General features: G+C 35.3%; 1 protein-coding gene across 1 annotated transcript in view; it reads left to right on the top strand.

Annotated features, from left to right (window-relative positions):
* The window catches only part of AVEN (apoptosis and caspase activation inhibitor), a gene marked incomplete at its 5' end in the record, with an annotated part of 99,333 nt that overhangs the window by 11,891 nt on the left and 74,584 nt on the right, over nt 1–12,858 (top strand). Inside the window, one exon of the mRNA XM_080346083.1 lies at nt 11,260–11,440. Within this exon, the coding sequence (XP_080202209.1) occupies nt 11,260–11,440 (181 nt within the window). The remainder of the gene's footprint in view (nt 1–11,259; nt 11,441–12,858) is intronic.

Here is a 12,858-nt window from a genome sequence, read left to right as displayed (position 1 = left end):
GAGGATGTGAGTGGCTGCTTTTCTGTTCCACTTGGGTGTATGCTGTCAGGGAAACGCTGCCTTGGTTATGAGGCAGGGATTCCAATCTCTAAGTTTGGAAGCATGTACTTGATGAATTACTTTTATGCTAATTTTCCCTTTCCTTGCACCGCTATGTTGACTGTGTGGTTTGCAGACATCTATGAAAATGGAAAGGAAAAAACCTGGTCTTCCTCACTGACCAGGCCACACATTTATCACATCACTGAAAAGACAAGAAAGAAGGGTTTTGGTGGCTGTTTATCAAATGGGTAGTTAGTACTCTTTGAATCTTTTCTGTTTTTCCATCATCTAAAGGAAGAAATTAATATTGGTATCAGAAATGCTGTTTAAAACCCTGGGAGTTGAGGATAGTATCTTTTTGATGTAGCATTGCTGTTTTATGTAGTTATTTTGTTTAGTGTGACTCAAATATTTTTTAGATTGATGTAATTATATACATATATATATAGCTTGCTTGTTCCTTAGTATGTGGTTTCACATTCAGCTTTATAGTTCTGCATTTTGTTTCCATGTTAGGCAATCTGCTTTTTATCCTTAATATCTTTTATATAATTTATTGTTCATTGATTTACTATGTGGCTATGTATTTGTCCTAAAAATTATCCATTTCTGACCTCCATTTCTGAAAATATCATCAAATGAGGCTATTTGTAACTCCAGTCTTACTGCTTTGTTATGCCACGCCATAAATGTAATAATGCAACTTATTTTAAAAAAATGTTTGATGGTTGCATCTGCCAGTTTGTTGATAAAAGGGTAGTAGAGATGTGAGATTTTTCAGTAGCATGTGAAATTATAATTAGGAAATGGCAGTATATTAGGAATGACAGATGAAACTATGCTACTGACAGTGATGCAGGCATAGTGAAAGGGGGAAGGAAAGCAGAGTACTGTCCTTTTGAACTTCTTATATAGTACCTTTTTAGGGTTTCAAATTAGTAGAGTATCACCTTTTACAGCTTTAATTTTCTTTATGTGAATATTTTTGTGTTTGCAACATGCTGTTATTATGTGATAGTTGATCTGAAAAGGTGACAGGTGTTTGATATTTTAATTTAAATTCAAGATAGAATTTCCTAATGTAAACCAAACATCAATACTTTTATACTGAACCTCTGAAATGATGCATTACACATCTCAGTAACTGTCTTAAAGCAGTAGCTGAAAAAGGGGACTGAAACCAGTTGCAAATGTTCTGATGTTCCTGTTGAAAGTTGTACCGATCACCATAAATATTTGTAGCAAAGTATCTTTTAAAAATTTTTATTTAAAAATATGTGAAGTCAACAAAGATCCTGTGTGTCTTCGTGTGTGATATGGAACAGGAATAGTAATGGAGAATCTGCAAGCCTTTAATAGAAAGAAAAAAAATTGCCTTAGAAAAACAAGTTTTAACACTGCAGGACGTGACAGCCAAGGACATGGCTTCCCAGTGCACGTAGCCAGTCCAGTGGAAACTGCTGCCAGATACGAAGGAAAAACCTGCTTCCCAGGTCCTGTGTTTCATGGGTCGCTTCCAGCCTCGCTAACCATTGTTTGTGCTTGTCTGTTTCTGCTGTGAACCGATACAAGGAACTTAAGCTGGCAGAACATAAACAGTAGGAAAGAGAAGAAAAGGATTGATTATTTTTCTTCCATTTTTGGTGTACAGTTTCAAAGAATACTGTTCTGTTTGGCATCTTTCGGAATTTTTTGTTCTTTAATGCTGCGCCAATTGAAAATATAACAGTATGGGTGAAAATCACTAGTTATTTTTGTGTTTTGAAATCCATAGAAAAATAACGTCTTACTCCTTTTGTGCTTTCTTTTTTACAAAATAGAAGCGCTTAAAAAGCCTTAGCTTTTAACTTGGAACTAAATATTATCAAATATTTTTGTATTTAAAGGTAGGAAATAGTTATCTTGTTACTCAAATGTAACAAGTTTTGGAGGACTCTTTTCATTCTTAATATAACACAGCTGAAGTATTTCTGAAGGTGGTGTTTGTGGTGGTGGTTTGTTGTTGTGGTAAAAAATTGATTTATTAAGAAACTTTGTCACATATTTTCCCTTGCATGAGAAACCCTGAAGCTTCTTCAATATGTTGGTTTTGATCTTTGTAGAGAGTTGCCAGGTTTGTGTCTGTGTTTTGTTTTTGCTTTTGTTTGGTTTTTTCCCCCTAAAAGTGTATATGTAAGGGGTGTTAAATAAACATTAGACTTGTCTGTGTGACTGAGGTGCTCTCTAAACTTTACTCCTTTGAGTAGACTTTAAGTTTTTGAAATAACCTTTGTGAGTTAAGACTCAAATTTTTCTCTATTCTGCAGATGGATGCTGCTTTGAGTGAGCTATTTACATAATTTGCCATACTTTTACTTCATCGTTGATGTGGTTGCAGAAATACAAAGCTTTTCAATACTTATCAGTTTACAACATATTGTTAAATGACTCATGAAGACTAGCAAAGTAGCTATATCCTTTAAAAAGTCTATCTTGAACTGTTGAGGTGAATATATAGCCTCAATAAACTTTGATTCGGTGATGTTACAGAACTCCTTGTGTGTGTTCTTTACAAGTTGTTGTTAAGGCTGTTAATACAACTGCTTTTGCAATTTTAGAAGTGCTAGAATAAAACAACAAATGAAACAATAAGATTTAGGTATACTATTGGAGGTTTTCAAGCCCTGAGTGGACAAAGCCTCAACCTGCTTGGTCTGATTTGATTTTCGACCTACTTTTGTGTAGATAGTTGGACAAGGTGAGCTCTTGCAATCTCTTTCAGCTGGGATTAGTCTATAATACTGTGATATTAACACAGAAGAATTGAATCCGTTTCTGAATGCAGTCAATCTGTAGTTCAGCTCAGGATATGTCTGTTTAGGAACAGCAAATTTGGTAAGAGCAAATAACTTTCTGTAGAAATTTTCCTTAACCTATCCAGAATACTAAGTAGAATTTGGTTTTACAATATGACATACAACATTCACATATGTGGATCCATATGTATGCAATATATAAACCTCCTGACTTTGACAAATACAGCCTATACATAGGAACGATCAGTAATGTAAATGAAAATGCTGTAACCTTTGTGGCAATATACCTACTTTTTAAGGTTTTCTTGAAACCTGTTATTTCTGTCAAGAAAGAGTCTCTTATTTTGTGTTTGTACTCATATTTTTGACTGAATGTAAGAAAAACATTCAGCTTTCTTGAGTTACTGTCAATTTGAAAGTGATCAAGCTGCCAGGATTTGTGCAGGTCCATGTGATAATTTTGTATAAATTGCTTGATGAGTTTGTAGAGTTGCCAGTAACTTTTATATGATCGTTTCTACTGAATTAAAGAAAAAATCCATTTGATTTTGTGTTGATGGAAATGTATTGGTTTGGCAAGTTTAGAAGATCGAAAGTCTCTTTATCTGTAGACAGCAGCTGGACAAGCTTCCCATGGGCTCTTTGCTCACAGCATGGCTCAGCCGGGGGGAAGAGAGGCAAAGGACTTCTGTGGTTGGTTCTATAGCTTGTGGATTCTCTACTCAGTTTCCCAATTAGTGCAGAATGAGTGCTCAATTAATAATGATACTGTTCTCTCAACATACCCCGTCAAATATCGTTCAGTTTGCAGTTTTAATCTAAATGAGTAGAACTAAATTTTAGCTGGTGGCTTTGTAGTTTGGAAAATCCTGTATCTAATGACTGAAGTCTTGAAATATGCAGTTTCCAAAATAAATACTTAATTGACAGGCTTTATCAAGTTCCCAAGTCTACTTCTAATGTTAGAGAATAGAGCTTTTGAGACTTTATTTTATCTGTGAGTCAACAGTTTTCAAACTGGGTCTTTAAAAGCTGCAGAAAATACTTCAGTGGGGGTTGTAGAGGTTGATTCATTCTGCCCCTGCAAGTCACCCACTTGAAGGACCACACAGCTGATCATGTGCTGGCAGGTTACACAGGTTATTTCCGAGATAGCCGTAGAAACTGAGCATCAGAACTTACAGACTCTTTTCTAGTTCTTTGAAAGAAAGTCTGCCCTTTAAATCAGTAGTTACAAAGAAACTTAACAAGCTGTTTGCCTGTGGGGCTTTTTTTTCCCCCCTCCTGGCTCAGTGAGTCTAAGGGAGAGACTTGGCTCCTAATAGAAGCCGTTGTTCCAATTCAGTGAGGCGTAAGATTTGAACAAAATATGGTTATAGCTAGTGGAAATATTAATAATGATCTGTGAGGAAGATGAAGTATGACTTGTAGCCTCCTGGCACTTGATCATGTTATAAATTACTAAGTGCAAAAAATATTTTGAGAGGTTGTTTGTTTTTGTTTTTTTTTTTCCCAGTTAAACAATAATAAGAAAAGAGTCTCATTCGTGTGAAACTTTTAATCAGTTCCAATTATTTGCATCTCATAGATAGAATAAGCAGGAACTTTGAAGCAAAATAATTTGATGGACAAGATTATTTTGTTTTGGTTTTCATTGTTAAAGTGGTCAGACTTGTGAATGTGATGTCTACTGAAAACAATTCAGTATAGATAAGCTAACAGCTCACAGTTTTTGACATGTGTTGCTGAGTATTATTACAAAATATTCTTTTCTGTCTCTGAAAAAAGCTATGGTATTTTATGGTATCACTGCATTAGGAACATCTTATTTTCCAGGGATATTTTGTATACTTTTCTAAAATCTGGTTTAACTAAATAAGAATAGTTTAGACTAAATAGACTAAATAAGAATAGTTTGGGGCATTGTATTCTACTCTTACTTCATATTGACCTTTTTATATTGTTCTAACTTGCTCTTTTTTTCTCTGTACAGAAATTGATCATTAATATTCCTAGTTAGACAGAACAATGTGTTGGAATACTTAATGAGATTTTCCCAGATAGTGGAGTATGTATATAATATACTGACAGACATGTTTACCTTGTGATTCACTATTGGTTTTTTAATTTATTTTATTTTTTAAACTAAATTTGTCTGTGTCTATATCGTTGTGAATTGCATATCAAATTCTGTCACTGAATTTCAGCCATCTGTCTAGGTAACTTTATGAAGGTAACATCCTGTATTCTTGTAGGTATGGATATCTGGATTCTAAACATCTACAGACTTGCACCTAAAATTGCACTAGTACTTTTGTAAAAAGAGCATTGATCTAAAAAAATAATTTAAAAATTACATTCTGCTTTTGTTTGCCATAATTCAGAATATATATTCTGTTTTTCTTTAATATATTATGCAGTTTATATTTTAGAGAGCCCGTTAAATTTCCACTATGATAAATCAGGTAATGTATTCCTTTGCCAACTGTTGATTTAATGTTAATAAATGTAATTACTTACAAGACAGAGAAGACAGACATATATCTAGGGGTTGTAATTAGGTAAATATGGAAAATCAGAACAACTTTTTTGAAGATTGTTGTAGTGTATATAACTATCACAAGGTATAAGCCTATCAGTCATTGTGATAGAGAACATCAGTCTGTCAGGGGATTCTCCTGTACCTTTCTGGATTTCAGGTATTAAAAAAAGTGCATTTAATGAACACTGTCACCAAAAAAAACAAACAAAAAAAAAAACCAAACAAAAAAACCCCCAAACAAACAAACAAACAAAAACAAAAAAGAGATTGTGTTGTAGTCATGTTGTGCTAAGATAATTCCTCGTGTAATCTCATTGCTTCTGTTTGGTTGTACCAGCAATAACTGTGAACCAGGAAATTAAAAGCAGGTATGTCTTTCCAAGAGCAATTTAAGTCATTAAAGTGTAACTGTAAGTCTCTCACATTTCCACTTATGTCTGCCTAGAGGAAGCACTCAGAAGTTACTATCAACCAAACTGCCTTACTTATTGTCACTCATACAAGCCTCTGTGTACAGACTTCTATTCTGGGAAACAATTTAAAGTGTAGAGATTGCAAACTGCTTTGTTGCTTAATTATCTATGTTTTTTTGACCCTCTGTGAGAATTTGACTGTGACAGATGCAATTCAAATTGGGATGAGGAGGAGAGGAGAAATTGTCTCTGCACAGGCACCATACCATTTTAAATACAAAGGAAGAAAAAAAAATATATATATACTCTTTCATGATGCAGTTGATAATCTAGTTCAGATTCAACCCAAAGGATATTTTCATTTTGTCTTGCTAGCCTTTTCGTCATTGAGAAGAGAATTGGGATTGAGATGGATAAACTTGAATGTCATCGCCCTTGTACACAGTGTTACAGCAGTTTTGAAGGAGGGAAGAGGGAATCAGGACAGGAGTTTACTCAAGAAATTGGTGTGTGTTGGTGCTGGCTGGGGGAGCAGCCAATGTAGGGGGTAGGCAGTGGCCATCACTGTCCGTAAACATGCAAGAATCCACACATGACAGTGGCTAACTATTAAGTGTCCTTAATAAAGAATGGAAAAGATTGGGGAAATGTGTGCGTTTTTGAGAGGTGTTACATCCTAAACAGTAATACAGAAGTTACAGTAACAAAGAGGGAAAGCACTTGATCAATATAATTGTAAAGAGTTTCTAAAGATAAAATGTAAAGGTTATTGTATAATATTGGGAAGAAGGTGAAGAAGAAAAAATCTATGCTCTAGCAGATTAACAAAAAAGCTCAAACTATGTTTTCATACATTCTGTAAAATGACATTCTCAGGAACAGAAATGGGAGAAATACTGCAAAGTAAATGAGAACGGAGATCTAATAATGCATGATACCTACATAATGGGGAAGGGCAGCTGGCACAAAGAAAGGCAGGCTGAACATATGTTGTTTCTATGTTCTTCCAGTCATTGTAGAATATTCTAAGTACTGCCGAAAATTAAACATTTTAAACTGTTCGTATACAGTTAATAGAACTAAACAGGAAGTGGTCTGTAAGCTGTAACTCCTGTGGCTTCCTAAGGGTAATAAACACAGTCTTAGAAAGTAGAAAGTCTTAATGGAAGTGCTGACTTTTAACGCTCTTCTAGTTTTGTTGGGTTTTTTGTTTTTTTTTTTTAAAGGGCTGCGAGTTCAACAATTCTTGTTGAGTGTTTGCACACGTGTGCGTAACACACTGGGACTGACTGCACTTACGGTGAAGAGTGGTTGAGTAATTGAAGGAGGATGTAAGAGGTCACTGTTGCACTTTCTGCATTGTGTACTTCAGCCTTGGTTTGATCTAAACCACTCTGTGTTCCAGGGAGGTGCAGAGGATGACCCCAGGGGGAACTGCCTGTTCAGAGCAATGTTTACTTCATTTTGACACCTTCATTCCTGAACTGTGTGCATGAGAAAAGTCAAACTGAAAGCCTGCTGCCTTGTTTTTTTTCTCAATACCACACCCTCCCTAACCCTGTAGGCAAAATTAGCGTATAAAAAAGGATGTACTAAAATATTCCTTTGTGAGTCTGTAGATTGGGGTCATGTGTGCTAAGCATTTTGCTTTCCTTCAGAAGGAAAGTGCAGTCATAGGCTCTCATAAAGGATGAAAATACATTCCTTAGAGAAAAACTACAAATTGTGGAAGCTCCTCTGCAGGGCAGGTTGATTCTTTCACTGTTATTTGAATGACTTTGATGAACTTAATGTTTAGGTGGAATATGCTTTTTTTGTTCTTCTAATACACAAAACACTCTGAAGGTTTCCTGGTTTTGTTTAATTGTGCTTTTCCTTACTTTTCCCACTTTCAAAACTTCAATGCAGTGTACAAATGTTAATACATGTGATAATATCTGAAACAGAGGCACAGCAGATTAATGTTGTACCTCCTGTGGTATCATGGTGCATTATAGCACTGAGCAATAATGTGTAGATGTAGTTCGGTACTGTTTAAAGGCATAAGTTTTTGTCCTTACCTGAGTAATACTGTTCTAAAGGTTATATTTGAGTTGGCTTCTAGAATTTTATTTGAGGATGAGGTAGGAAGGAAGTTATTTTGTTTCATTACACACAGGACAGATGTTTGTTCTGTAGTGGTTAAGGCTCATTACAGTAAGGTATGATGGCAATGGTAGCAGTTTATAGTCAGCTGAACAGGCAGTTAAGAGGAAAGTAATGAAGATTTATGTTTATATGTTTCTGAGGTTGTTACTTTATATGGTAGCTGTCTCATGTGAGGTGGTAGAAGCAAATTATTTTCCAAAACTCCACTGATCGGAGTTTTTTTTATGTATTTGATAATTTTAATGGTGAAGACGCATCTTTAAGTTGCTTGAATGTTGAATATTCAAATGTGATTGTTTATAGTTTTATCTTGGAGCACAGCAGTGCATCGTGTAAAACTTTCTGTTAAATATTTATTGGAAATGTAAACAGGTTTGTATTTGAAGTTTAGTGATTTCAAAAGTCAACCTCAGGACGGTACTCGGGGAACCAGGCTGCACAGCTGCTACTAAAAATCCTGAGGATTTGTGCTTTATTTCTTAAAGTTCAAGCTAACAATTCTACTTCTAAGAAATGAAATTTCTTCGAGGTGTGCTGTATAACACACCTAATAACAGAATGTGAAAAATAATTCAGTCCAGTTAAAGAGAAAACACTTGAATCCATATTCGTTTACTGTAAACTTGTTAAAACAGGACGGTAGCACTCTTGTTTATGTTGATGTCTGAAAGGAGTCAATCCTTTAGACAGGTCTATAGAAAGTAATTATGCATAATGTCATAGTCACCTACAGTGTTTCTGATCTTCTCTTAAAAACAAAGTACAACACAGATCTATCTGTGTCCGCTATTCTTGTTTTGATTTGTAAATTGTATTAGCTTGAAAATATTTTGGATACTGAATTTCATGAGATTGTTTGATTATAGCAAATAATTCAGTTTATAGGAGAAGAGAAATAAGTTGATTCTTATCTTGGTGTAAGTGGATTTGGCCTTGGTTCTGTGGAAACGGTAGCTCTGAATCAGTAATACAGAGTTGTGACTTCATCCCCTTGCTCATGCAAACCATTTGTCCACAACAATCATTTTAGTGTATTAATCTGATGAACAGAAAGAATAGAGAATTTACCTAAAAATTGCACAGAACCAGTGAGAACGTACAGAATATTTACCTTTGTGCCAGCTGTTTGGCAACTGGGAGTATATTTGTATAATTATGACAGCTTTTTATCTTTTTAAGCTCTTTGATGGTTTTACCATTCCTTCATGCTGTTCCTAACCAGATCACTCCAAAAAACAGTGCTGAAAGAAGCTTGTTTATGAAGATTGATGGGTTATTTTTCTTGGGAAATCATTATTCTAGTTCTGATTTTGCTGCTTGTATGATATGCTGGGCAGTCCTTTTTAAGACATCAAACATGGGAGAATCTAAATTCTCACAATAGCGTTTGAAGATGCTTTGCCTTTCAGTTTGTAAGAGCCACAAAACAGACTTTACTGCTACTTTGGGTCATTTTTATTATATTTTCAGAACTAAAGAATAGTAATGCTTCACTGTCCACTAGCTGCTACTTCCTAATTTTTTGTCTGTGTCAGTCTTCTTTTTATCATTATATACTTGCATATAAATATAGTATTTGGGGTGCAACAGGGGTGTTATTTGGCATTGCTAGACATTTTTCTGTTGTGTAATTGGACACTAAAGGAACATGAAAATCTCTGTTTATCCTTGTCTAGGTGAGCCAAAATGTAACTATAGAATTTTCTATAGAGTAGTTAAGCCTTCTTCATTATGTATTTCTAAAATCAATCTAAAATGTGTTGCATTGCTCTATCCTTTCTTGAGCTATGAAACTTAACTCATGGATTATAAATCAAGTTAATGAAGTGGTGTTGGTTTCTTCCTGATAGTGGCTTTGAGCGCTTATTTCTACCAGATTGTCTAGTGTTGTATCAGTGTGTATGTGCTTAAAGAAACTCTAATGTCGTTTTAGAAACACAGTAACTGCTAGAGATTTTAGTAATCTTTCTGCCCAATATATTCCAGCTCTTCACTTACAGGGCTTTTTTTTTTTAAACATAAATAATCGTTCTTCACATTTATTTCAGGATTGCATTTGGTTTAAATTATCGAAGCCAAGGTCTGTCTTAAAGCCAGTGTCCGATTGTGGGCTGTAAAGGTGTTTTGGCTTATGGTAGCTACCAAATGGTAGCTTGTTTTTAGATTATTTTATGCTGAATGGAGATGACTTTAACCTTTATAGCAGTGTAGATAAACTTGAATTTCACTGCCCTGGTCATGAAGAATCATTTTATTGTTGGGCAGTGAAATTTACTCTTATGGCAACAGTACACTGTGGAATAAAGGAGAGAAGAAAAAGTGGATCTGTCCACAGGAATGTTTGGGAGCAGACGTGGGAATCTCTTCTTTCTTGACTCCTTTACTCCACCTCTTCAGAGATTTAGACCTCTGCAGAAAATATCTTGCATAGAACTGTTCTGTTTGCTCTTAGTTCTCTTTCCTGTTGAGTGCTCTTTCCTCCAGGAGGCAAATCTTTGTGAGCTGAGAGTTGTTCCAGTTGAACGACTGGACCTGGGAGAGGAGACCTCTGGTGATAAAGAGGATCCAAGCTAGAGGAGAGTTTTCCATGGCTGTTGAGTGCTTGTGGCAAATGCCTGTTTTGCTTGCATCTTAAGCTGACACTGCAAGGAGTTCTCCTTTTGACCCTAAAGCTTTTTAAGAGTTTGGGCTAGTAGACTGGCTGCCGGCAGTCTATTTCATTTTTCCTTGTGTATTTCCATAAAATGTCTTTCATGAAGGAAATTGATTTGGTGAACTATTCCAAATTAATTAAGACCCTGTAGTTGGTTACAATGGAAATTCTTACATAGATCACCCTTTCTGGATGTTTTTCTAAAGTATATGTTATGTTATCTTTTTCCTGTTCTGCTCTACAAATGTCAGTTCTTTCAGTTATCATCTATATCACTGCAACACTGGGACAGAGATACTGTGATTAAATTCTCCCTATGCATTGCTCTCAGTTTCAGGAAGATACTCATTATGGGCCTCTAGACTAGAAGGGAAATCAGTGGAACTTGCATCAGTGTTACTGCTTGGCCCCTGTAAGAACTGAGGCTTCATCAGGTCCTTTTAATTATACTGTGTAAACCAGTTACCAGTTAATTATACTGTGTAAACCAGTTACCAGCTTAGGAAGATGGTAGTACCTGATCCAAAGTTTTGATGGGAATCCAGGCTAATTAGTCTTTTGGGTGTTAATTCTGTGGTTGGAGTTTGTTTGTATGAATGACTATTTAAATAAAGAACAAAATGGTATTGAGTTGCAATGACTTAACTTTACATTTATATGTTACAGGTAGAGGAGGATGATGATACTGAATCACGAAAGGAAGAAGAGAAAGAAGAACAGAAAAGCTATTCAAGGAGGAAGATTTTTTCCAACTGGAGCCGCTATGAGGATACAGAAAAAGAGGAACAGAGTGAATGTGGGGAATCACAGAGAGGAACAGACTTCAGTGTTTTGCTTAGCTCAGCAGGTAAGCGTTTTCTACTCTATAGATAGTTTTTTAGTTTTGCCTTTTGAAACACTATTACTTTTCTGGCTGTTGTCTTTGACAATGAAACAGGACCCTAGAATACAATTCCTGTCTGCCACTGATGTGTTTAGGAGTGTTCAAAAGTCTTTATGGGAGCAGCCTTATAGCAAACAGGCTGCACCAAGCTGTGGCAGATGGGGAGTGAAAGAGTGTGTGCAGCATCCAGTTACTTTGAGCCTATTCTTGCTGACAATGAATTTCATGCCAATCTTGGTCATTGGGTTGCTTTCTAGAAAACAAAAAAGGCTGCTAGTTTGACTAAACAGAGCAAAGCAGTCAAGCAGCTGTTTGATGTTGTTTGTTTTGACAAAGATTGGTAATCAGCACCATGCAGATGTGTACATAGATAGCAAGTGTTACCTTGAAAATAAAGATCAGTTGTTTTCCCTTTTTTAAAGGAGTAATAGAAGGAGGAGGTGTAGGGACAGGCTGTAATAGATACTATTTTTTTTTTTTTTTTGGCTATACATGAATAGTATGGGCAGTTGTACAAAAAGCAGTTACCTAAAATTATTTTAGAAACTCTTGATGTGCTGTTATGTTGGAATACCATTTAGTAAAAAGCTGCAAAGAATGTGAGATTTTTTTGAGCAACTTGGAAGCTCCAAAATCTCTTAAATCTAAATAATTAGTTTTTTCAGCCACAGCGTGAAGGGGTAAATTAGAAATGATCTATGGTAAAGAAACAATGACCAGAGCTTTCTTTCTCTGTGCCAGAATCAATTTCTGAAGTTGAGTTTTGCATGAACATTGCAGAATTGGACCTAAATTACCAGTTTTAGTCATAGGACCATGAGATGTATATTGAATTACTGAATGGTGTGTTGCATGGGAAAGACTGATGGAGTCAAGATGCCTGGTATGAACCTCAGAGCTGAATTGGTAACAGAGCCTGAGGAACGAAGTAGATATCACAACTCAAAACCTTTTCAATCAAGATACCTACCCTGAGCTGCATGTTGCCATGGTTCAGCTTTCTAAAACAAACTTTAATGTCTCTAACTTTATACTTAGCCTTCAGAGTGTCTTTAAAATGTTCTCATGAGTAGTACTTTTGAAATGAAGATATAAGAAAATATGAAGTATTTCTACTAATTTCTTAGATTATACTGCAATACATTTTCTACCAACCCACTTATATTACTCTGTAGATTGTTTTAATGCCTAAAATTAAAATATTCTTAGTTAGTGTTCTTACTAGTTATTAATTCTAAATATTTCATTTAAAGAGTGTTTCTCTTTATTTTTAGGATACATTGTGACTGTTTTTGACATTAAAATATATTGATAAGAAAAAGCAATAAAATGAAATTCTTTCAGAGGAAGAAAATAGTTCCTTCTAAACAATAATGCAGGTT

This window comes from Nesoenas mayeri, assembly GCF_963082525.1.
Source record: "Nesoenas mayeri genome assembly, chromosome: 5".
Lineage (NCBI taxonomy): Eukaryota > Metazoa > Chordata > Aves > Columbiformes > Columbidae > Nesoenas > Nesoenas mayeri.
The sequence above is the reverse complement of the archived record's forward strand: the minus strand, read 5'-3'. Positions and strand labels throughout refer to the sequence as shown.